We start from the raw sequence: 24277 nt of genomic DNA on the forward strand, positions 1-24277 counted from the left end.
CTCAAGGGTTAGCCCGTACCCACCAATGAAAAGGTTTACTTTACTGGCAACTCATCAGGGGTAAGACAAAGGGGTTGAAGACTCCTTAGACAGCTTCCTGTTGGGTATCTATACAATGAGGCTACATCTATCCTGAGACCGAATCGATGGACTACCTTCATATGAGGAATTGTGACATCAGGAGGGATTATCGGGATTGCCTCCCTCTAAAGCGTAATGTAGATGTTTCCCAGAGCTCGAAGTATTCCTCCTTGAAAGATATTTTCTAAGATTTTACGCTTGATATGATAGTAGCTGACTTGGTTGTAAACCCTGCCGTCAGAGACGTCAAGAATCAGACTAGGATCTCCATTGCCACTATCTAGCCTCTGATGCCCTATGCTATGGTGTGAACTTCGTATATTACAGTTATGCCTTGGTTTCTGGTAGACACCTTCACAAACGAACATGCCTCGCAAAGGTTCGATCTACCTGCCAGCCTCATTAGGAAAAGTGTAAGGGATGTCCACATCATCCAAGAATGGTTCTTATTGGCGGGACACAAACTATCGGCTTCCCGATTCGGTGGTGATACCCCGTTCCCGCAAACTTCTCCGGTAAGATATATAGATCCTAGATCCAACTCGGACGAAAACCCGCAATCCCGAATTTGTATATAATTCAGTGTCTTGTGCAGGATCTTGACTCGTTTGTTCGCGCAACGCCCTGTTGTGGGTGCGGCCCACGCGGCTATGGACTCGGATCCCGACTACGATTCGTGGAAATACCTACCGTTCGAGCTCGGGGAATGCGAAGACCTCGAGAACTATGAGCCGGGAGGCTTCCACCCGGTGCACCTCGGTGATGTGTACGATAGGCACTACCGAGTCGTCCACAAGCTCGGGTTTGGCGGCTTCTCCACCGTCTGGCTTGCTCGAGAAACCATCACGAATCGATGGGTCGCCTTAAAGATCGTTGCCGCTAGAGAGTCGCCTACGTACGAAGACCGTTCCGTGATTGCGAGAAATCCTAGCATTGCCGGGTCCCGTCTTTTTGTCACGGTTGACCGGCAGTTCTGGATCGACGGTCCAAATGGCCGACATCTTTGTCTCGTGTTACCGGCTCTGGGCCCGGACTTGTCTAAGCTTTCTAGGGGTATCTACTCAAGAGTAAACCCAGCGTTTGCCAGGGAGGTGTCTCTCCAGGCAGCCCGAGCTCTTATACAGCTCCATTTGAATGGGCTTTGTCACGGAGGTAAGTCAATCAGGTTGGACACAGACAGGCTCAGGTGCTAACTCAGTAAGACTTCACTGTGAGCAACATGGCATTACGCCTCATTAATGAGTTTGATTTGTACGAAGAGGACTACCTATTTGAACTTTTTGGACGTCCTCAAACCGCACCCCTCCGAACCTACTCCGGGGATCCTCCAGGACCTCACGGACCCAAATACATTGTGGTCCCCTTAGACTTCTGCTCTTCTGCTACCAACCTGCTCAGCAGCGAAATCTGCATCATCGACTTTGACCAATCATTCACAATCACAGGCCCGCCGCTGGAACGGCCTGGGATACCGGCAAAGTACCTAGCACCGGAAATCGCGGTCGGACGACCCGCAAGCCCGGCTTCGGACATCTGGGCCCTGGGATGCGCCATCTTTCGGATCCGGTCGGGTGACGACCTCTTCTTTGACTATGATACTGACACCCCGACCGACGCGCTTAGGCAGATTGTTAAGGCCCTAGGCGAGCTTCCTGAGGAGTGGAAGCAGACTAGGTTTGACGAGGAGGGGGTCGCCGTTGCAGATGGAGAGAGGGGTGAGTTATTCTGGAGTTTGGAAGAGACGCGGTCGTTGGATGACCGGGTACGAGGCATTATTGATGAGCCACTTGGTCTATTCATAAACCGTCTAGGAGAGGCGGTTAACGCCACAGATGAGAAGCCAGGGGCTGCCATGTTCGACGATGATGCCGCGCTCAGGGAACCCTACTCGCCCGCGTTAAGCTCGATCGTATGGAAGCCAACGGCGGTGTGCGTCGCCGGGACCTACTTCATAGCGTACTCGGATGAGTTGGATGGCATACTCGAAGCGTTCCCAAGGATATCAGAACTCGAGGCGTCGTTGCTAGTCGACCTCTTATCGAAAGTCTTCACGTATGATCCGGCGACGCGGCTTAAAGCGGAAGAGTTGGTTACGCACCCTTGGTTCTATTTAACTGTAACCTCTGGATCAGAGATCGATTCAAAACAGCTCGGTAACCGATGTCAAGGGATCCCGATAGAATGAAATAAATTTATACTTGTATCATCAAACCGCTTCGGCTGCTTTCTAAGCATGTTTTTCACTCAGTCAATGTTTATTTTATTCTAAATAACATGTTCAATATCTCCATATAAAACCTTTTATAACCCTTTCATTTCATTTTAGGTCCGGCTTGGAAACATCGGTGCTTAATCGCGATTGCGTAAAAGATCTTCCCCATGGGGATCTTGATCTCGAAGCTTGGCAAGATGACTACCCCAGAACTAACGATTCAACAACAGGGAGCAAGATTTCGCTCATTAGCTAATCCCCAATTCGGGACAGTTGCTTTCATTAGCACTCCTCCTCCTGTTAAGTTGCATAGTCCCAGTGGTCTGGATGAATGCAGCTATAGGTATAGGGGTATATTCCCTCTGTTAAGCTTGTTGGACCAGTGGAGAGGGGGGACAAACCGTCGCGTTCCATGGTACTATTCAGAACGAACGCTACGCTAGACCGGCAGTACGAATACGGAGCAGAAACATATATGTAATAAGCACGATTATATCTAGCTAGAGACCATCTCCTTTTCCTGGTATATGCACTGCGATGTACCTACCTATATGTGTCCAACCGCAGCTAAAAGTAGTAGTGGCAGGCTGCGAGGTGACCTTTCTAATCTGTAAGTCTGTCACATTCGCTTCGTGCCAATAGCTGGAGAGGCATGGGTTCGGTTGGAAGAAGGTCGATGGAAGCGAAAATGGAAGATTCCCCTTTTAGAGACTGGGATCCCGAGGGTCCATTCACCCATTTCTTATTTTCTTTTCCGTTCTCTCTTTTTCTTATTGTACTCCTTTTCCGACCGCGTGACCTTTGAAATTTTACCCTCTTGGAAGTGATGCTGACGACTAACGTGCTGACGATTGGCTCCTTCGGGAAGAACCTAATAGCAATTCATCAATTGGCTTGGAGTCAGTAGAGATTCAATACGCTAAGAAGCGTGTTCACATTTGACTGGCATTCAATATAGTCTTCTTATTCTCTCGGTTCGCTCTGGCTAATACAGTATGTATGCAAGACATATGTGGTCACCTCAATTCATTCTCGTTAACGTCTAACCTAGAGTAAAGACATTGGAATTGGGGGATAATATAAAAACATGTAGTATTAACATCCCCGCTCTTTGCTCCTTTCAAAAGATGCTCCCCGTTCCCCATCACCCCCGTCACCCCAGATCTATTCTCATGCCCACTTATACCCTAGAGCTTAGGCATGGGTTCAATTTAGTGCTATCCTGGCATTGATACATCATTGAGCTTGAGCGTGTTCTCGATGTTAGTCGTTGATTCGCCAAATCCTAGAGCGCTAGAAACAACTGAGGTCTGGGTCGTAAGGGAATAAGAAACGTGGTCCCCAGACTGCCTACTGTATTTCCGCAAGGTACTACCGAACACATAGCTACTACATAGGTTGTCAATCTACACACTTATAGCGTGACATTGGTTTTTATAGAAACAGAAATGTCGATCGTGTTCACATTTATACTTGATTTAATTGGCTACGAGCCCGCTATTAATATATCCTTTTTGCCTTCTTGAACACTGTCTACCTACATAGTGGTACCCGTACAGAATCTTGTGCGGAGCCCCTGGCTCTCCCAGCAGACGGGATTGACTACTAATCCTGGCATGTGGATATACTGCTGCAAATAGTAGCTGAATGCTATGTGCTGCTGCTTATTCGAGGCACAGCATCACATATGACGATATTCCGCTGTTTGCCTAAGCCGAGAATGATAAAAGTACCATGCCGTAAGCTTATGTCTTCGTGACGGCGAGGATTGATGGGGTAGTATGTGGGGAAAAGAAAAAAGGACGGGCCTCGGCAGGGCTACATATACAATGTAGTAGTAGAAGCCCAACCAGTAGACGATCCCGAGTTTGCTCTCTGGCAAACTCCGGGAATCAGCCCGCTCGGAATGTCTCCCTGTCTCCGTACTGTACATAGACATCATATTCCCAAAGAGGGGAAAATGAACATCGAGCTGTCTATTACGTACAATTGGGCCTGGTTGTTGCTAGGGAAAAGGATATGGGGAGAACAGTAGTTAGCATCGTTACCCGTTCGTGCGTCTTGTCCCGTGCTTGCAGAGAATTAGTCGTGGCTAGATTCGGTGAGTCTAATACCAATTTGTTGACCGTCTTGTTCCATTACGATATGGGTTATGGCTAGCAGCCATACCAGTAATATAAGAGGCGCACTAATAAGAAAAAGGTGCTGACAATCTCACCATGAATTCTACATACCTACCTAATACGTATGTAAATCGTATGTGAAGCAACATGCGGTCTCCTAAGCTGCTCCTGAATGATTCGTGTGTGAATCTCAACTTTCAACTTTCACCATAATTGTTAGGGTTCGGCTTTCGCAATGTCTATATCTCTTAAAGCCGCGCGTTGTACAGTACAATATGGACGGATGTGACCTCGGGTTACCTGCCCATGCCTATTCTATTTCAAGTCCCTGCATGCGTACCACTTTGTACCTCAATATTTTATTACTTGTGAGCGAAGAGGGAAAAGAAGAAGAAAAAAAGACGTGTCACCAATAGAGAAATGGAACATCGGGACTACCTATGTCAATTTGGCGCTCGTTGATGATTGATTCCCCCCATCGTACGATTTTGGCTCTCGCATTCCTTCTTCTGAGATCGATCCCCGGCTCTCGTTTTCTTTATTTCAGCCACTCACACGGCGTCCTTAACCTCACCCACATGATTCGGTCTTCACGTGTATGATACTCCAGAGGCTCTCTCCGGCAAACTAATCCCTGCACTCTACATACATACATACTTGCCTATTCACACCTTGTTAGGGTCCTGCCAGTCGAAACTCCTCAACTTCGAACAGCGAACAGCCGCTCTCCCACCGGACGAGGAAACCCTCGCTAGCATCTGTCATCTGACAAGCCACCACCATACCTAACCCATCATCTGCTGACGCTGACGACGACGACTTCGGTCCTTCTTAATTGACAATCTGCTTAAGGCCGTACCATATGTGATATGTACATACATAGCTATTTTTTCCCCCATTGAATTTCGCGAAAGGGACTAAACTAACAGAACTAACAGTCCTAGTTCATCACGATCCTAGCTAGCTAGCCACCTACGTCCAATTCATATGTACGAAGTACTCTCTCTCTCTCTTTCCCTCACCCATGTCCACAGGATCTGCGCCTCGTGCCACTTGCAGCATGGCCCCAGCAATAGCCTAGGATAGGTAGGTAATTCGTAGCTAATACCCTGGGATACCTAAACAAGCCCAACTAGCCTAATGCGTACACTAGAACTGCACGTAGCATTCGTAGCTCGAAGCCAAAGCAGGAAGAGGGAAACACAAGACGCACACATACGACATACGTTCGGTACCAACTGTCGGGATCTTCCCGCCCCCGAAAATACCTAATCCACCAGCATTATTTATGTATGTACTAAGATTGCTTTCCCCGGGTTTAACGCAGGCAACGATCTTCAGCGTCCCGTCCCTCTCTTATTAAGCCGCCGCCTAGCCAATCTCGCCGGTTCGGCGCATTCTCCTTCCCATCACTCTCCATATAGTTACAATACACGATACACCACTATTTCGTATACCCTCAACGGATATAGCATAATAAACTCGACGTTGACAATTTTAGGTATCTAACTTACAGGAACCAATACTGGCCTTTACAGAAAAAGACACCGTGCCTCGGCTAGTACCCCCGTCCAGCATCGTCCATATTTCGAGTTTGATGAAGCGTCACGGTCTGCAATATCTTGGATTCTCTCATCCACGGCACATCTACATTAATCATACATCAATACGTTTATTAAGGATTAGCTGCAGTGGGTACATCGAACTGCATAACTCCTTAGGACCTCATATATCCTTAAGCACTACGACGGCACAGAGGACTACCTACGCGATCATGACACACTTCCCAACCTGAGCTAGATCCCTTTCCTCCTCTCTTCGACATCATCCGTGTTGATTACCCATTCAACAGCATTCAACCCCCTCGTTATAGTCACCGGAGGGTTTTAGCACCAGCCGAGTAGGGTTACTATGGTCGTTAAGCTAGACGCGCACCAGACGTCCTTGGAGCCCTTTGGACTACCCTGGTCCTCTCGCCACGCGCGCCATTCGGATGATGATCCGGGCCTAGGTAATAGTAGCAGGTCGCGCTACTTTCGGATCAGTGCATCGGCGCCCAATTCACCGCCAAGCATTGTCCGGATACTCAAGGCCGGGGTCAACGGTGGTAGTGGGAGTGAGACGAGCAGTGAAAGCAAGAGTCAGGATCATGCTAACCGCAGAGTTGCTAGCTCAAGCTCTCGCTTGACGAAGATCCAAGTCGAGCTTCAGCCATGCAGGTCTCAGGTTTCAACTGCGGTGTTATCGACGGAGGGCCGACCGAAGCCTAAGAAGGCGAACTCTGCCCCGGTGGTTTTGCAATCCCAGTCTGGGACCGGCGAGGAAGCCCAAGAAGAGCATGGTATTGATGTGCCCCCAACATCTCGGATCAACTCACTTCGACCCCCGGTAGCAACGACGTTAAACACCGTAGTGCCAAGTGGAGAAGGAAGGGAAAGGACGGTATTCTGCTTCCCCCGTGAGGCGTTCGCCTCATCGTCCCTTGCCCTTCGCCCTCCTAAGCGGGGCCGCGCATTGCACGATGTTGACGGGCCTGGAACAGGTAGTCTTCCGTGTAAGAAGCGGCGGTTGCGATTGCACCTTGTAACGAGTAGGCTTTCACTGCCATTTTCGTGGCCGGCGACGCACATTCTAAACCGCGAAAGCGGCGACGACTCGCCCGTGCTCAACCGATTCCTCAAGCTCGCCGCCATTGGCTCTCTAAAGAGAGCCGGTCACCAAAGCGCACTAGTCCGCAAGGCAGCCATTCTCAATAGGGTGAGGATTGGTATACGGCAGGCCGCTGTACTGAGAGGCCACACGGTGATCGCGGGAATGGCGGCTAGAGGAAACTCGCTGAGCCACGGTTTACAGCTAGTGACGACGTCCAATAGCTCAACAGGAGCCCGGTTCCCTGGTCACGCGCCTAACCCTTACGACCACCCAATACCTCCAGCGTGGCGGCCACATACAACATCATTCCACCCCTCGTCTTTTAGTTCAAGCCCCCTAGACCGGGGAAATTCCATAGATAAAAAAGGTAGCCCCGAGAACAGGAGTCCCAGCCCAGCGGCGACTTGCCCATCTCCACCACCGCGACCGAGTGTGCAGCCGAACCCACCAGATCCACCACCACCACCACAAGTGGAAGATGATGATGTGGCATTCCCCTCTCCAGACCTTGAGACTCGATATGCAGATTTTTCGGATGATGATTTAGATGACGTATATGCTGACTTTGGAGTACTATTTGGCTCCGGTACACGGTCACCTGAGGATGGCAGTGGAAGTAGTGAAACAACTGGTAGTGCACATTTCTATGAGGAATACTTGGATGAGCTGGATGGAATACGATGGATAGCGTAAGGTACTACGCATGGGTATTTGAACCGTTAGCGACTTGCATGATAGGTATATTCTTTGGGCGATCACCAGAGATTGGGCGTTTTTGTAGCTGGATGAAGGGAGAAAGGTTGGTGTCAGGGTATCCGGCAAAGGAAATAAGGAAATAACAGGGAAATGATATATCAGATGCATCGTCATTAAGCATACCGCAGCCTCACGGCAGCTTCGGATGATCAAAATTCATATAATATGCAACAAGGAAATAACCTATGTTGTAAGGCATATGCGACCAGTAACTTGTCATATACTATGTTCCCTATGATGATAGACGATTAGTAAATAACTAATTCTTCTCAGTGATTTTCGAAGTAAATTGGTAAATAGGGGCGTCTCTAAAAGTTCAGGATATGAACACTTAACAGTTCTAATTGCCACTGTGCGATGCGATATATGTACTCGCATACTCTTGTATACGGTCTAGTTTGGGAGTTGATAACGGCGGTGAGCTTGCTTTTAAATAGGCGATGCGTCTACATTCCTCCATATTTAAATGTTGAATGGGATCTAGATGAACATCCTTTTAGTCTGCAGCCTGAAGCTTCTTCGCGCGATCCAAAGCAATATCGATCATCGCCTAGAAAAGGGGTCGAGCCAAAATGTGTCAGCATAGGGGGAAATATTTATATCACGGTTAAGCACCTCTCGTTGGATAAACTTCACCTACCTGGATGGCTTCTCGCTCCTCGGCGAATATGTCACCGCGGTCAATACGCTCCCGCATATTATTCATAACGGTTTCACGGCTTCGGCCATTGACAAATACTACGTATCGTAATCCTGGGAACCGGGCCTCATACTCCTCGTTCAGAGCTTTAAGCTTTCCAGCCTCTTCTTCCTTCTCACTTGAAGTACCTGATGAGTTAAGATGTGCCTGCTCAGCCCGACTCTGTGCACTCTCTACCCTCTTCTCACCTAGACGCGGATGTGAGCCCAGGATTGCATGTAGTTCTGCTCTCGAGTCGGCAGTAGTTGGGTTTTCCGCGAGCTGAAATAGGAGACTTCCAACATGTTCGATGAGAGACGAGTAAGATGAGAAAGGGGTGTTGCGGACCGCTGGAATGGCTAGGAGGTGAAGGTCTTGGGACGGTTCGAAAAGTACATCGAGTATGGACTTGATTTTGTTATCATCAGCCCCTTGAAGTGAGACAACGGGTGGCAGCGTTGGAGAAGCCATTCCGTAAGATATTGCATATATGTACCTGTTACGGATGGGCAAATATAGTATTATTGTGAGTTAGAATAAGTTAGGAGATGCAAGAATATGACGAGAATCAACTATTAGAATAGAAGTTGTAAGTACCTGTTATCTTATATTATTACTTGAAGTTTCTAGTTCTTTATAGTAATGGTACTACGCTAAAACTGTAGTAATTGCAGTTAGCAATGATTTGCTTCAATCCAAATTATTGATTAATGGTGGGGTCTAAGGTGGGGTTAGATTCCCGAATCTTGGGGAAAGCACTTGTACCACACTAACTTGTTTAGCTCAAATCTTCGGAGTACATCAGGTAGGTACACACGTACCAAGGAATCGTCACTGTAGGTAAGGTCCACGTAAGGTTCGAATCAAGTTCCGGATAAATGACGGGCCGTTGCATGCATAATTATCTACGGGCCAACTCCGGTCTCCCTACTTTTAACCAATCAGTTCAAAGTCAACATTGCGCAGGAACTAACGAAGCTTTGCATAGAGCTATCAACTGCTGACTGGAAATTTTATTGATTAAGCTCAGCCTAGCCAGCAACTAGACGCAATCAGACACAATTATCGCCAGTCTGAGGTTATCCACGATGCTGTGCTCTCGTGAGTGTTCACTATAATATTCTGTACTAATTTTTATATATTTCTAACGCGATAATAGTTTCCGGCGAAGCTCCTCAAGAGCCTGTCGTTTCTAAATTATCAGGTATGGTCAAGTCGCTTTGTTTGGTATACTACTCAACTAAATTAATATCATCTAGGCGCTGTATTTGAGAAGCGACTTATCGAAAAGTATATCGAAGAGAATGGAAAAGATCCTGTGAGCGGCGAGGACTTAACCCTCGACGACCTTTTACCTATCAAATCTTCACGCGTCGTGCGACCCCGACCGCCTACTCTCACTTCCATACCAGCCCTCCTATCTACCTTCCAAAATGAATGGGACGCGCTGGCGCTAGAGACCTACAATATTAGAGAACAGTTGGCGCGAACGAGGGAGGAACTTGCGACGGCCCTCTATCAACATGATGCAGCCGTCCGCGTTATTGCAAGATTGACCAAAGAACGGGACGAGGCCCGGGATGCGCTGTCTAAGGTGACCGTTTCGGCGGGCGGCGCAAACAACGGCGATGCTATGGCGGTCGACGCTGAAGCTCTACCTGAGGAGCTAGCGGCCAAGGTGGATGAGACACAAGCAAAGTTCGTACTACGATTTTCTTCCATTTATATGATATAGCTAACATACCAACAGACTATCTAAGAGCCGAAAGAAGCGACCCGTTCCGGAGGATTGGGCAACAGCAGAGGATATTGCTACGTTCGCAGTCGAAACCACGAACTCCCTTCCCGTCCCCCAAGCTACAACGGTTAGTGTCGAGGCTGCCTATGCCGCCGTGGGCGGATTGCAGGGTGACGTTGCCATCTACTCGATTGATTCGGATAATGTCGAGCGTTCATTACAAGTTAACGAACCCGTGACGGATTCGATATGGGACGGCTCTAGAATCTTTTTCTCGACTTCTAAGGGTTCCGTGAAGGTATTGGAGAATGGCAGCGAGATCGCGTCATTCTCCGATCACGCCGGCCCAGCTACCGGTCTTTGCATCCACCCGAGCAAGGAAATATTGGCATCTGTCGGCTCCGACAAGAGTTTCGTATTTTATGATCTAGCCAATTTGCGTCGCGCCACGCGTGTGTACACCAATGCCAGTAAGTTAACATTCCGAAATGTTTGTATTAATGTTGTTGCTAAATTCTACTGTAGCTTTAACAGCTTGCGCTTTCCATCCCGATGGCCATCTCTTTGCTGCCGGTACCAATTCTGGCGAGATCAAGCTATTCATGACCAAGACCGGAGAGGAAGCAGCCTCGTTCCACTTGGGGGCTCCTGTGCAAGTCATTACCTTCTCCGAAAACGGCTTCTGGTTTGCAGCTACAGCAAAGGGACAGACTACGGTTACTATATTTGATCTGCGCAAGGAGGGGGAAGCTGCACAGGTCAAGGTGTTGGATATCGGCAGCGCAGTACAGGCCCTCGCATGGGATTATTCGCAGCAGTTTCTCGCAACAGCTGGACCCGCCGGAGTTACAGTACAGCAGTACAGCAAAAGCTCTAAGTCCTGGTCAGAACCCTTACGAGCAGCAGTCAGTGCAGTCAGCGTCAAGTGGACTGCAAATGCAAAGAAGCTTGTGGCTGTTAATGGAGACGGAGTGATTAGTGTTCTTGCCGCTAAGGAGTCGTGATATGGGCTGATGACCCTCGTCCAAAGATAATACGAACAAATAGGAGGAGAGATCCGGGCTAGGTACGCAAAAAATTTGCTTTATATCACAACTAGCACTGGATGATAGCTTAGGATTCATCAATGTACAATATGGATAGGCGATGGGATCACCAATGATACATTCTTGTGAGAAGTTGAAGTTTTCTAATGTTGCTTAGGTGATATAAATCAATCAAATGAGGCTAATATAAAAGGCATAGCTAAGGAGAGAACAATTCTGGTTCCTCTAGCATTATATAATGCATACCTGTAGATACCTTCATTCTTTAATAATATACTCTAAGTAATATGTATGCCCGATAATCGAGGTATGTAGATATCGTACGCTTAAGTAGTCTTCTTAACAAAGTATCTTCATATATGTCTACATAAGTTATGCACTCTTGATTTAAAATGTCCGCGTTAAATGTGCTCTTATTGGATAAAAGTTACACATGTACATACATTATGTAGCATACATTACACGGCTGCACTCGTACGAAACAGCCTTAGCGTGTAAGGCTTCTTGGATGCGGCTGTTTACCAGCTATGTGGGGCAGAACTACCTTGTCAGCTGTCGGAGTTTAGATAACCGAATAAAGTAAGCGTACCTAGGTAGGTACTCCGTAGGTAGATTTGGTAATGCGGCGTCATCCCTGCCGTAAGTAACTATGTAGTACCTGACAACTGGAAACCCTTGCGCACGTACATACAGTAAGATCTAACTGCAAGGCTCGCGTTAATGTGAATTTTGCCATTGAACATCGCCATAGTTTCCCGACTTATCTGCGCTTGTTCCCACAGCAAACCAATCCAAACCTACCTAACCTAGGTTCACTTTTCTTCGCCTCCCATTATTCTTTCTTCTTTTCACAAATCACGCAAGTTCAACAACCGTCGTCGCATCGTCTTCGTCGCTTCCCGACATCTACAACGCGGCGGCAAGCATACGTCAACGGAGAAATACTACTTCCCTATCTCAACTCAACTTTGTTATGAGGCAGGCAATGTCCGTTGACGCGTGCTCAGTAAAATGATAGCACGGAATAAATTACCCTACCAATCTATGTACCTATTGTAATCTCGGTCCCGTAAGGCCTGACCGGTTGGTAAGTTTTCGCACAATCTTACATTCTTTCAAGTTTGCACCGTTCATGCCTCGAAACATCTACCGATACACGTTACTCTGCTACTTTTTCATATACTGGCCACTAACCTTTTCGCCAACCCAGAGGCATTAAAGTGATTTTGATATGGCCGAAATCGCCGATTCTGATCTTCCGGATCCTTTATCATCGACCCCTCCCGGCTTTGTTGCGACTCCTACATTGTCTCCTCAGAGCATAGAAGAAGATGATGATGATTCTATTATGACCGAGTCTTCTCCCAGTATCCGACCACGTTCTCGACCTATTTACGACCAAAACCCCCCGCGTAGCAGCAGCTCGGCTCCTCGTATTATATCCTCTCCCATATCGTCTAGTAATTCCGAGGGAATTGTAGAATTCATCGACCATATTTACCCTGACGGGTCCTCGGTAGACAGTGACAATCCTCTCTTGGATAGCCCACACGGCCATATAGGCATCGACGACGATTTCTTTGATGCGTATGACTCAGAAGAAAGCCTATTTGTGAACGACCGCCCCGATAGAGACGGTGATATTGATATATTTAGTCGCCTGTCTCCCGATCTTTGGCCAAGCGGTTCGGAAGATAATAACGCTGCAGGAAACCATAGATCGCCCAGCATGGATGGGTTTAGAGAGCTAGAGAGCCTGAGAGACGAGTTGGTAGAGTTTGAGGTAGAGCGCGCTGGGAACCCTGCGGCTCGGAGACAAAGACAGCAGCAGCCTCAAAGAGAACCTGAGGTGATCGATTTGACAGGTGATAGTCCTGTTCAACATGCACCTCGAAATCGTTATCAGACTCTTCGTGGACGACGTTCACTACAGCGAGGCACTCCTCCCCGATTAGAACGCAGTGATGCTAGCTACATGAACTCTCAGACCGTCATCGACCTCGTCTCGGATTCCGACGACGAGCCCGCAATAATGCCGCAGCCTAGACGAAGCAATCCTCCTCCTCCTCCTCCTCGCAATCCTCCTCGCAATCCTCCTCGAGATGAACTTGTCCGAGATCACAATCGACTGCGGCAACAAATGCAACAAATGCAACCGGATCTCCTTCCTGGCCGCAACGCTTTTGATCAGATTCAACATCTCATGAACCACATTCCTTTATTTCGTCTCCTCAACAATCAAAACCCTATGGCAAACAACCACGACGATGATCTAGTCATGCTAGGTCATCGTAATGTAATGCAAGAGGGGATACCGCAGCCCAACCTTCCCCCGGTGGATCTCGACTATGACGCTCATCCTTTTCCGATGCCACAGCCCGCACCAGTAGGCGCTGGCCCGAAGCCTGCACATGAGCCTCCGAAAGAGACAAGACCAGGGTTTACGAGAGACACGGGCGAGGATGTCGTAGCTATCTGTCCCAGTTGCGACCAGGAGCTGGCTTATGATCCGGATGATGATGCGAGCAATGCAGCTACACCTTCTAGAAAAGCTCGCACGAAGAAAGACAAGGCTGAGCATCATTTTTGGGCCGTTAAGGCCTGCGGACATGTAAGTATTAATGCAAGTGCCCGTCTAAAAAATGGGGTACTAATATATCTTTAGGTCTACTGCAGGAAGTGCTACGAGTACCGCAAGTCCACGGGCAAGAATCGCGTCCCTGTAGGTTTCCGACCTGACCCCAGCGGCGCCAAAAACAAGCTGATCTGCGCCGTCGAAGACTGCAGCTCAGACGTGAGCGCGAAGGCCGCGTGGGTCGGCATCTTCCTATGATGCGTTGTCTTCACATTACTCCTCCGAGTTGAGTTGAGTTGAGTTGAGTTGATTTAGTCTGGTCCGGGGATGCTGGATACTCAACTTAAGACAATTCTACGGCGTTGCGACAATTCTCCAGTACTCATATTTGCATCATAAGGCGTTCCGTTAAGGCAAGGGTATAAAGGTGGGAATGACGGTCGGAAGGGAACTCTGAGGTCAATATCCTCACACTTTGTTTGTAACTTAGGTACTTTTTCTTTACCATTCTCCCCGCGTGGTCTGCGGCGTTTGTATTCTTACAGACTCAGACTTGATTGCACTTACTGGTTTCCCCATCATACCCAAGACTTGAGGTCTACCGGCGTAGGACGAGATACGGTGGATATGGCAGATGGGCAAGGTGTGTTTTACCTACTTGGGTTGCGTCACGCTGTACTCTAGCCTACTAGGTGGCCCATAAGAGGCTTTCAGCCAGCCTACATAGGTAGGCAATAGACGCATCGTTGTGTTCCGAAAGTAGGCCCGTCAAAACTACGACTTGTATTTCTAATGACTTATTTTCTAGCAAAGTGTTTGCAGTATGCTAAATTCACGGAGGGGCAAGGCTGCCTGCCCTAGGCACCTCCTAAAGCAATACGTATAAGTAAAATAAAATAAATAACTCAGGTTAGGAGGTAAGGTACCTAAATAAGCGATAAACGCATTCCAAGACTTTACGTAGGCGAAGATCGGACAGGGGTTTTATAAGGCGCATGCTTTAACGTATAGGTACCTATCCAATATGTAGAAGTATAAGGTACCTTGTAGGTAGGCTTCAAGGTTTACCCATCTATAATTCCTTAAGGAGCAGGCTCGGTCTTAGCCGTAGCTGCCATATCTATCGTAACTGCCGTAGACAGCGTAAGCTACCTAAATACATGATCAATCCTATGCAACTTACGGACTTACATACGCACAAGGTCTGCGGGTACATATTACTTGATTTAATAGCAGGGATTTCAAGGTTGCAGGATTAGTGCTGACATAAATCGCAGACCCGACGATCTTGTTGGTCTCGACCTTTTTTTTTTTTACAAGAAGGCTTAGGGGACACTGCACTGACTCTTTGAAAGAAATATCTTCAAATCGCTTAGCTGAGAAAAGGAAGCTCCCTATTATTACTAATCATCTCATACAAAGATCTAAACCTAGTGATTATACTCGATCCCCAACTCATTCTCTCTCTATTTACATCAGCAATTTACATCAGCATCAATGAAGCGACTCCATTCAACCATTATAAACCACCTCGATTGATATACTCATATATCACGTATATCCCGTATTTCTCTCAGATGGTTCATCAGTTGCCGACTATGTTCACCACTTTCCTAGGTCCGTCTCCAAGATCTAGTGAATCCGGTCCGAACTCCGCTTCTCCGAATGGGTCTCAGCCTCCACGGCCCCGGCAGAAACGGAGCCAGGTAGCGCGCGCTTGGTAAGTTTACTATACATCTATACGTCTATACGTCTATACGTCTATGCATCTATAAATTCATACCTTCAATTGACTCTGCATAGTGATTACTGTCGCGTACACAGAATCAAGTGCGATAATAATCATCCGTGCCTCAACTGTCAGACTAGAGGCGGTCAGTGCAGCAATGACCGCACAAACGGAGTCCGCACTCTCCCGCATGCATTCCGCGAAATAGAGCGGCTTAAGCAACGCAATCAAGAACTTCAAAGGGAACTCGAAGAGGAACGGAGCCGTAATAGAAATCAAGTCGTAACCCCGACCGGAACCTCTAGCTCTCAGCTTCCGACTCCCCCAAATATTTCATCTTCGTCAAGCATCTCTATCACAACCCCGTCGGGCCCTTCTTCTTATGATACCGTATCTTCCAGGAGATACTGGGAAGGTATCTATACTAACACAGCCAGATCCGCATCGAAAACTTGGTACGGGCCCGCATCCTTACTCTACTTTATAAGTCGTCTGAATGCCTTTCTGGCTTCAACGCTGCAGCAACATCTTCCCGAAAGCTCATTGCAACCAAACTCGGCTAGTAGACTTCTCGATGGCCCTACGAGTCCTCCAGATAAACAGACAGATGAGCATGATCAAGTACCACCAGACGATCCCATTAAGGCTAAGGAGTACTTGACTGCTACGCAGGAAGAATACTTCCTAGACCTATATTGGCAGTCGCATCACACTTCTCTCCTCATCCTCGATGAAGATGATTTCAGGCGTCATTATAAATCGTTATGGGTCGGATCGAGAAAGAAGCGCAAACCATCAGCCCTCGTCGATATCGTTATAGCCTTGTGCATGCAGTATGGCATGGCACGGGGTCGGGGTAGTAATAACTCGGTATTAGGGAATTCTAACGTCGATACTGATGATGCGACGCTCGCCGGCCGCTGGCATTATTGTCGCTGTCAAAATCTTCTAGCCTGCGAATTAGAGAGTCCTACAATATCAACTCTGCAGTGCAACATATTATCCGTGGTCTGGTTATGTTGTGCTTCGTTCCAAAATATGGCGGATAGCACCTTGGCCGTCACGGCAAGGACAGCCCAGATGCTCGGCCTCCATCTACCGCCACCGCAAAGTATGCCTCAACGCGAGAGGGAGATGCGAAAACGCCTGTGGTGGTCCATTTACGTCGCCGAGACCAAAACTAGCATGAAGTTGGGCCGACCATTTATGCTCCACCTGTCGCATGCGAGCTGTGGCCTGCCAGCCGACGACCACGAAGCCGCCGCGCAATCAGGGTCAGGCTTCGCGCCTTTAGACGATGATGTTACCTGGCTTAGCTGGAATTTACACAATACTAAGCTTGTCCTTGCTGCCCGCGACGTATACACCGCTTTTTACGATAAGTATCCAGACTTTGTCGAGAGCGACGGTAGCCAAGCGATTTATGACGTACCGGCGGCCATGGAGACGTATGCTGAGTTCCTTATCATGCGCATGGGGGCCTTGGAGCAGTGGGTTAAGGATGTGCCTGACGCATTAAAGACCCAGCGTAAAAACCATGGAATCCCCTTTTCAACGGACCTCTCGCCGGTAGAGATCGAACAGTTCGCCCCGCTCTGGGTGCAACGCCAGCGTCTGCTATTAGAATTATTATACCACAACCTCTGCACAAATCTATATCGACCATTTATATCCTTCAAGCGGTCTCCATACTCATTAGTATCATCTCAGTCTTCATCGCTTGCAGAATCTTGTGCTCATAGATGCGCTAGCCACGCTATGGCGCTCACGCATATTATGCGGCAAATATTATCAACAACAGATATACTTACTGGCTGGCAAGAAGCTTTTCAATGGGAATGGAATGTCGCCATGACTCTGGTCGGTTTCGTCCTGTCTCATCCTCACGATGAACTAACACCGGCGGCGCGAGAAGCCATAAGTGTTTCAGTTGATGCTCTGGGCATTTTTGGAAACAGCTTTTCCGTAGCCGCGAGTGCGGCCGAACTGGTGCGTGAGCTTAGTGTGACGGCTGACCATATGATTATGCCGCAGCCTATCAATGAAGGAGATAGACTTATAACTCAGGAGGGCCAGCCCATTACCATGATGCCCCAGAACGAGCAGGACGGTACAGTCATGGGTCAGCCGGATGTTGGATTCCCTATGTTTGATGAGGACACTATCGCTGTGATGCAGGGCATCTTAGCAGATTCAATGGACCTAGCCTTTGCTGTTGACGGTTACAACACTACGAATATTTTATGGCCGAATATAGATCCTACAGAATAATAAGCCATCTATGTAGAAGCTATAGTAATGAAAAAGAATGAAGCTTTCTATACTTTAAGGTAGTTGAGGAATCGTATCCTCAACTCGCTGGAGCAGATGCAGAGCTGCTTAGCAATAGTGTTTAAATCTTTCTCATATCTCTGAGATTTGAAAGAATATATTTCGAAGATAGGTCTTGAGTATAACTAAACATATTAACTAGTATGTAGTTATGTGTTAACTATACTTTTATACTTTAGTAGTTATTAACGACATCCTTAAGTAGTGATGTCACTTATGCGGCCCATTTGCTTATATGCCGAAGAATCGAAATATAAAATCATAAGCCATCACTTCGATTATCACGGGAAGATTAGGGTGTATTTCGCAGATAACTGTCCTATTATAAGATTTGCTTCTACTAGCATAAACATCGAATCTCGGGTATTTCGGGTACTATTTGATCAAGACTAATTTCTGGACTAGTAAGAGTATAATCTCGCCTTAAGATATATTATAAGAGGTAAATTGCTATTCTATACTTACAGAATAGCGTCAAAAAAAGTGCCGATTTTGTAAGTACTAACATACCAAAACGCTCACTTTCCTATCCACCTAACTTAGCGAAATCTTCGAGAATATCTTTATGACTTATATTAGAATAAAATTCAGAGTTTATTTCATATTAATATAATTTTTGATATTTTCTCTGCTTAATATATCTCGAGAGAACCCTTTACAAAAGCATTCCCCTTGTTAGGCACTTATTTTGACTTCATTCTGACTTAGTATATTCTATATAGTATTACAAATCCCTATCATCTCCTCAAATTAAAACACAGTGCCCAATCGGGGCCCGGCATGCGAAGCCCGTGGCTAGTACCACGGAAACGAGATATCCACAAAACCTGGCTAGAATGCATGAAAATGCGACTCTTAAAGCTTCAGTATGCGACTATATTTGAGACTGTCACCTTTTACCGCGCAACTCCTTGTATCAATACCCCATCTACTTATCCACAAGTGACAAATTTCTTTCCAGTTCCGTTATGGCGAAAACAACATATACAGGTAAGCATACCCCCTGCGATTGTAGTTCTCCCTTACATGTGACTTTCATTTTACCCGACTCCAACTTTTGTTTTTGTTAAGATGCACGCTATTCTGGCCGATGGACACGCATATATGTATAAAGGGTAGCATGTAGTGGAGCAAAGCCACGTAGCCACTTACCAATAGGAGCGACTCCTTTCCTCTGCAGCAGAACATGGCGTTTTCCGATATATATAAGTGGGGCCGGAAACCCGGGTATCCGGATATACGGAGCAACGCCGTAGGCAAAGAGCCGCACTTTCCCAGAGGAGTTGCGGAGGGGGACGCGGTAAGACAAAAGACGGCGGTCTTGGGTTGAGTCAGAGTGGGTATGGGTATCGATCGATGTGATATTTGACCTGCGACCCGCCCCAAGCCAAGAAAACAGTAGGTCGAACCTATGGAGATAACTGTACTACGGATGGGAAATCTCTGCTGGTGTTTGGACTCTAAACCCCGGGGATGCTGTTGCTGCTGTTGGATAATCGTCTTTGATGCCACATGCGGCGTCACCATATGGCATAAGATATGATGAGCTGACGGTCCAACAAAGGGTCTTGCTTAGTGTAAATCTATACGATGGTGCCATTTCAAATAAAAGGGTAGTTAATATAACTACCTACCTCCTTAACTACCTCAGCCAGGCTTTCTCCCGTCCTAGTGTAGTGTTCGCTCCCTAGACGCCTAACGAACGAAAAAAAGCAAGGCCAATCTAGCAACGACAATGAGCAGCAGCAACAACAACAACATTGCCACGGAGCAAAAGACCGAAGAGTCAAACTCCGAATCGACGCAAAACGTCGAGTCCAGCCCGCCGGAGGCGTCAAACCAAGTCACGCCGCGCAATGCCTCTCTGCAAGAAAAGTCCGAGCCGCAAGAGCGGTCCGTAAAGGGCTTCCGCTGGTTCCTAGTCTGCCTGTCCATCTTCTCGGCGAACCTGCTCTTCGGCCTCGACAACACCATCGCCGCGGACATCCAGGGCGCCGTGGCCGAGACGTACCAGAACACGGGGCAGCTGGGCTGGCTGGGCGTGGGGTTTACGCTGGGCTCGGCCGCGGGGATCCTGCCGATCGGCAAGTCGTACGCCATCTTCGACAACAGATGGGTGTTCATCGCGTGTCTGGTCAACTTCGCCGCGGCCAGCGCGCTGTGCGGCGCGGCGCCGAGCATGAATGCCATGATTGTCGGGAGGGTGTGGGCGGGGTTCGGGGGGTCCGGGATGTATTTGGGTACGCTGAATATCTCGACGGCTCTTGTGCTCCCGAAGGAACAGCCTGTTTACGTGGCGGGGACGGGGTTTATCTACGGCGCGGGAGCTATTCTTGGGCCGGTGGTCGGAGGTCTTCTTGCTGATAGTCCGGCGACGTGGAGATGGGTAAGTGTTGCTCGACCCCTATCTTCGAGCAAGGAGTTTGCGATGTTGTAATTACCTACCTACCTACCTACCTATGCTAACATGGAATCTACGCGCAGGCTTTCTATCTCAACCTCGTCATCTTCGGCGCCATGTCGCCCATCTACTTGTTCCTGGTCCCCTCCGTCCCGCGTCGGCCGGAGATGTCGTTCCTCGAGAAGGCAAAGCTAATGGACTGGCTTGGCATCCTGCTCAACTCGGCCATGTACTCCTGCTTCACGGTAGCATTCCTTTTCGGCGGCGTCGAATGGGCCTGGAACGACGGGCGGACTATCACTTTAATCGTGCTGGCTTTCGTCCTACTTATCGCCTTCGTGCTTACGCAGAAGTTCGCTATCCTAACCGATAAGGTTAACAGGCTGTTCCCGTGCAGCTTTTTGCGGAATCCGCAGCTCGTGCTTATGTATATCCTTATGTTCTGCAGCGGTTTGAGCTTGTTTGTTGCGGTTTACTATATCCCGTTTTACTACCTCTTCGCGCGCGGCGAGAGTGGTACTCAAGCCGCCGTCCGCTTGTTGCCTTATATCTGTTTCTACGTCGCAGCTATCTTGATCTGTGGCGCCGTTATGGGTCGTGTTGGCTACCATATTGTGTGGTTCTTGCTCTCGGGGCTGTTCCTCACAGCCGGTTCGGCAGCCATGTACACCGTGGACCCTTACACGTCAAATGCGAAGATCATAGGCTTCTCAATCCTTCTGGCAGTCGGAATGACGGCATCCCAAGCGCCATACGCCATCGGCCACTTACTAGTAGAACCGGAACTCGCAGCGGACCTAATCCAATACATCAACATCTCGCAAGGCTCGTCGCAACTAGTTGGTTTAGTTATTGCGAGCGCGATCTTCCAAGCAGAGGCATTCTCCGGAATTCGGGCAGTCTTGCCCGCGGACCGCTACACTGACGCAGATATCCAGGCGGCGGTTGCGGGCGCACGAAGTGAGGTGTTAACGCAAGCGTCGCCTGAGATGCGCGCAGCTGCTATTGCTGTCATTGTCGAGGCCATCGACAAGATTTGGATCTTGGTCATAGTTACTTCCGCTATATTTACGATATGCTCGTTGTTCCTGACGCGCGAACGCTTCGTCAAGCCTAAAGGGCGGCACGGAGAGGACAGCGGACCTGCGATGATGATCTTCTAAGAATCCTCTCGCACGATCCAGGGGTGGGAGTTCACATCTGGGATGTGTTAGACAGTCAAATGTCCCTCCTTGTATCAACTAACTACAGGCATGGAGGTAGGGTTTTGGTGCCTGTAGTCTAATAGTCACTCGTTTAATGATTTCTCCTAACTAGCTGGTTTAGATAATAGACTAGAGGGATATAGGCTGTCCTAAAAAGGGGTGGTGGTACTTACAGATGATAATTTAGTTCGGGTTTATACTTCTTTAGGGCCTACTAAGGCCATGTTAATATAGCTGAAAAGTCTTTATATATAGGTACATAATGTTACTCTAGAACTCTTATAGTGCTATGTATATATATGTGGTCTTACTATTCTATATTCTATATTTATAGAACCAGTTTTAAGTTCCATAGCCTCTTATATATCATTATAAAACAATAAAATGCTAAGTGTTAGTTTAATATCTCATACTATTACGATATTCAAGAGACACGTCGTCAATAAGATAGTATCTTTTGACAACAAACACGATTACTAATTAAGGGGCGATCCAACATATCTCAATAAGACACTCATCGAACATTAAAAGTAGCTACTTTACACAAGTATCACACAGACCGGGATGGTTTCCTTTTATAGTAATTTTTCAAGCCGTATTACACGATCATTGGCTCAGAAAGAATCCTTCACCACCGATCGTGTCTCGATCACCGTATAATAACCAAAGGATACGATGGAGCGTACCAAGCCAGTGTTAATAATGTATGATGAGTAATTCAGCAAAGCTCCGCCAAGTATTAGTTTTAAATATCTGCATAGTTTATGATTTATGCAGTTACAATTTCACTTGCAGAAATTCTCATCGTTGGCGGACTTTACATAACTCCGCCTAAAATCCAAAACAATAAATGTAATGCAGTTGCACAAGGTTCGCATTATCTATCTTCTTTTGCTTTTTTCTTCTAGTATCGGTAGACGCCTTACATCGTTCCCGCATGTGGCGACTCCGGTTCTCCTTTAGGAAATAAGCTTGAAGGCGGTCCACTTCGTTTCTAGGAAGCAAAGAGCGAAGTAACACAAAGCTTACAAAAATTCAAGATTTTCGGTGGCTTGCGAGCCTCGAAGCCTTAGGGAAGTACTCCTTAGCTGTGGATAGTCGAAGATCCCTTGTAACGGACTTGGGGAGATTTGTTATGACGCCGGTTCGAGGTTCAAAATTCGAAATAGGTAGGGAGTTGAGAGTAGAGTAGAAGGTAAAATTCACATAAAGAGCAATGCGGCTTCTTGTTCTTCTGTTCCCGGATTGTGACACGATAGATACTCTAAGATTCCGTACAGCTGTGTTTAAACGCAAAGATCGGAAAACCTAATAGTCGAAGAAATGTCTCTCCCGAAAACCTTTAAGCGCGCAGTATTCCCCGGCAAGGGTGAGAGCCTCGTAATCCAAGAAACCCCCTTGGTGCTTCCCGGAGACAATGAGGTGCTGGTCAAGGTAGAAGCATGTGGCGTATGCTACAGCGACTATTACGGCCAATATAACGTATTGGGCGGTGGCTTCCCGATATGCCCAGGCCACGAGATAATTGGCAGAGTCGCAGCTATTGGCAATAGCGTCAAGTTGTGGAAGGTCGGCGATCGGGTCGGTGGTGGCTGGCATGGCGGTCACGATGAGACCTGCAATGCGTGCAGCAAGGGGTGGTATCAGATGTGCGATAACGAAGCCATCAATGGCGTTACGAAGAATGGCGGATGTAAGTCGTTTAAATCACCTTGCTTTCTGCATGTCTTGGGAACGTGAACACTAGCTAATGCATGTTTAGATGGTGAATACTGCATCCTGCGCTCAGAAGCAACCGTCCGTGTCCCCGAGCACGTCGACGCCGCCAAATATGCGCCAATCCTGTGCGCAGGCGTGTCAGTCTTCAACTCCATCCGGAATATGAACATCCCGGTTGGCGAGACAGTCGCCATCCAAGGCCTCGGCGGACTAGGCCATCTTGGAGTCCAATATGCAGCGCACATGGGATACCGCGTAGTCGCCGTCTCTCGGGGCGCAGATAAAGAAAAGTTCGCGCGAGCGTTAGGTGCCCACGAGTACATCGACGCGAGCACGGAGAAGGACGTGGGTGCAGCCTTAAAAGCGCTCGGTGGTGCTAGCCTGGTTGTGGCTACGGCGCCGACTGCTGACTCTATGACACCGTATCGTATGTAACGAGATTACTCCATTTTTGCGGAAGTGGTTGCTGACTCTTTCTGTAGTGAAGGGGCTGGGCATACTCGGCAAGCTTCTGGTGCTGAGCATTCCTGGTGACTTAACCATCGACACTGTTACTATGCTCAAGTACGGCACTTCAGTTCAAGTTTGGCCCTCCGGGCACCAAAAAGACTCTGAAGACACCATTAAATTCACCGAACTCAAGGGCATCGACTGTATGATTGAGACTTACCCTCTGGATCAGGCGCAAGCAGCATGGGGTACGTTTCTTCTAGCGGGTTTATTTTCTTTCCCATTCGTGTTCCCCGTTTAGTGTGCCATGGATTAGACACCAGCTAACTCAGTGCCGCATAGATGCCATGAAGAATGGCACAGTTCGCTTCAGGGCCGTCATCGTGCCTTGAGATGTCTGCTATTAGGGATCGCAAATAGGGTACAAACAGCGGCCTAGTTGGATATACCAGTAGAGGAAATGTTATTCATAATGGTTTGACTTTTGAAGGCCAAAGTCAGTTAGTATATAGCCCATGATCTCACCTTAGTGGATTACCGAATAGAGCACGATAGAGATAGAGATAGAGATAGAGATAGA

The 24277-nt window shown here is 47.8% G+C and overlaps 8 protein-coding genes across 8 annotated transcripts; 7 read left to right on the forward strand and 1 right to left on the reverse strand.

The window, feature by feature from the left end:
• The first annotated feature begins 590 nt into the window (after nucleotides 1-590).
• Nucleotides 591-2363, forward strand: F4817DRAFT_221448 (kinase-like protein). The gene is made up of 2 exons (XM_049298826.1): nucleotides 591-1233; nucleotides 1284-2363. Exons 1-2 carry the CDS (start codon nucleotides 732-734, stop codon nucleotides 2264-2266), a joined length of 1485 nt encoding a protein of 494 aa, XP_049156030.1. The 5' UTR covers nucleotides 591-731; the 3' UTR covers nucleotides 2267-2363.
• A 3964-nt stretch (nucleotides 2364-6327) lies between these two features.
• F4817DRAFT_360847 (uncharacterized protein) lies at nucleotides 6328-7761 on the forward strand (the record flags this gene model as incomplete). The annotated part of the gene is made up of 1 exon (XM_049306330.1): nucleotides 6328-7761. The coding sequence occupies one exon, from the start codon at nucleotides 6328-6330 to the stop codon at nucleotides 7759-7761; it is 1434 nt and encodes a 477-aa protein (XP_049156031.1).
• A 559-nt stretch (nucleotides 7762-8320) lies between these two features.
• Nucleotides 8321-8974, reverse strand: F4817DRAFT_318916 (Oxo-4-hydroxy-4-carboxy-5-ureidoimidazoline decarboxylase; the record flags this gene model as incomplete). The annotated part of the gene is made up of 2 exons (XM_049300990.1): nucleotides 8321-8374; nucleotides 8465-8974. 2 exons carry the CDS (start codon nucleotides 8972-8974, stop codon nucleotides 8321-8323), a joined length of 564 nt encoding a protein of 187 aa, XP_049156032.1.
• Nucleotides 8975-9442: 468 nt separating this feature from the next.
• F4817DRAFT_346990 (Prp19-domain-containing protein) lies at nucleotides 9443-11608 on the forward strand. Its single transcript, XM_049304483.1, has 6 exons — nucleotides 9443-9604; nucleotides 9663-9707; nucleotides 9763-10201; nucleotides 10254-10711; nucleotides 10767-11307; nucleotides 11445-11608. The coding sequence occupies exons 1-5, from the start codon at nucleotides 9592-9594 to the stop codon at nucleotides 11243-11245; spliced, it is 1434 nt and encodes a 477-aa protein (XP_049156033.1). The 5' UTR covers nucleotides 9443-9591; the 3' UTR covers nucleotides 11246-11307; nucleotides 11445-11608.
• Nucleotides 11609-11949: 341 nt separating this feature from the next.
• On the forward strand, nucleotides 11950-14719 carry F4817DRAFT_346992 (uncharacterized protein). Its single transcript, XM_049304484.1, has 3 exons — nucleotides 11950-12374; nucleotides 12498-13898; nucleotides 13953-14719. The coding sequence occupies exons 2-3, from the start codon at nucleotides 12519-12521 to the stop codon at nucleotides 14118-14120; spliced, it is 1548 nt and encodes a 515-aa protein (XP_049156034.1). The 5' UTR covers nucleotides 11950-12374; nucleotides 12498-12518; the 3' UTR covers nucleotides 14121-14719.
• Nucleotides 14720-15008: 289 nt separating this feature from the next.
• Nucleotides 15009-17914, forward strand: F4817DRAFT_346995 (fungal-specific transcription factor domain-containing protein). The gene is made up of 2 exons (XM_049304485.1): nucleotides 15009-15582; nucleotides 15666-17914. The coding sequence occupies exons 1-2, from the start codon at nucleotides 15440-15442 to the stop codon at nucleotides 17860-17862; spliced, it is 2340 nt and encodes a 779-aa protein (XP_049156035.1). The 5' UTR covers nucleotides 15009-15439; the 3' UTR covers nucleotides 17863-17914.
• Nucleotides 17915-19533: 1619 nt separating this feature from the next.
• Nucleotides 19534-21803, forward strand: F4817DRAFT_367711 (MFS general substrate transporter). The gene is made up of 2 exons (XM_049307163.1): nucleotides 19534-20308; nucleotides 20407-21803. The coding sequence occupies exons 1-2, from the start codon at nucleotides 19658-19660 to the stop codon at nucleotides 21484-21486; spliced, it is 1731 nt and encodes a 576-aa protein (XP_049156036.1). The 5' UTR covers nucleotides 19534-19657; the 3' UTR covers nucleotides 21487-21803.
• Nucleotides 21804-22851: 1048 nt separating this feature from the next.
• Nucleotides 22852-24089, forward strand: F4817DRAFT_318921 (putative alcohol dehydrogenase; the record flags this gene model as incomplete). The annotated part of the gene is made up of 4 exons (XM_049300991.1): nucleotides 22852-23221; nucleotides 23291-23674; nucleotides 23730-23945; nucleotides 24040-24089. The coding sequence occupies 4 exons, from the start codon at nucleotides 22852-22854 to the stop codon at nucleotides 24087-24089; spliced, it is 1020 nt and encodes a 339-aa protein (XP_049156037.1).
• Nucleotides 24090-24277: the final 188 nt, after the last annotated feature.

The sequence above is a fragment of the Daldinia loculata genome (genome assembly GCF_022478755.1).
Source record: "Daldinia loculata strain CBS 113971 unplaced genomic scaffold F4817scaffold_52, whole genome shotgun sequence".
Classification (NCBI taxonomy): Eukaryota; Fungi; Ascomycota; class Sordariomycetes; order Xylariales; family Hypoxylaceae; genus Daldinia; species Daldinia loculata.

Excerpts from the sequence above, each read along its gene's own strand:
- F4817DRAFT_221448 (XM_049298826.1), top strand. The coding sequence starts at position 732 with ATGGACTCGGATCCCGACTACGATTCGTGGAAATACCTACCGTTCGAG. Across the intron at positions 1,234-1,283 it reads GAATGGGCTTTGTCACGGAG|ACTTCACTGTGAGCAACATG; the intron begins GTAAGTCAATCA and ends TAACTCAGTAAG.
- F4817DRAFT_346990 (XM_049304483.1), top strand. Across the intron at positions 10,202-10,253 it reads GTGGATGAGACACAAGCAAA|ACTATCTAAGAGCCGAAAGA; the intron begins GTTCGTACTACG and ends ACATACCAACAG. Across the intron at positions 10,712-10,766 it reads GCGTGTGTACACCAATGCCA|CTTTAACAGCTTGCGCTTTC; the intron begins GTAAGTTAACAT and ends ATTCTACTGTAG.
- F4817DRAFT_346992 (XM_049304484.1), top strand. The coding sequence starts at position 12,519 with ATGGCCGAAATCGCCGATTCTGATCTTCCGGATCCTTTATCATCGACC. Across the intron at positions 13,899-13,952 it reads CCGTTAAGGCCTGCGGACAT|GTCTACTGCAGGAAGTGCTA; the intron begins GTAAGTATTAAT and ends ATATATCTTTAG.
- F4817DRAFT_346995 (XM_049304485.1), top strand. The coding sequence starts at position 15,440 with ATGGTTCATCAGTTGCCGACTATGTTCACCACTTTCCTAGGTCCGTCT. Across the intron at positions 15,583-15,665 it reads AGCCAGGTAGCGCGCGCTTG|TGATTACTGTCGCGTACACA; the intron begins GTAAGTTTACTA and ends GACTCTGCATAG.
- F4817DRAFT_367711 (XM_049307163.1), top strand. The coding sequence starts at position 19,658 with ATGAGCAGCAGCAACAACAACAACATTGCCACGGAGCAAAAGACCGAA. Across the intron at positions 20,309-20,406 it reads GTCCGGCGACGTGGAGATGG|GCTTTCTATCTCAACCTCGT; the intron begins GTAAGTGTTGCT and ends ATCTACGCGCAG.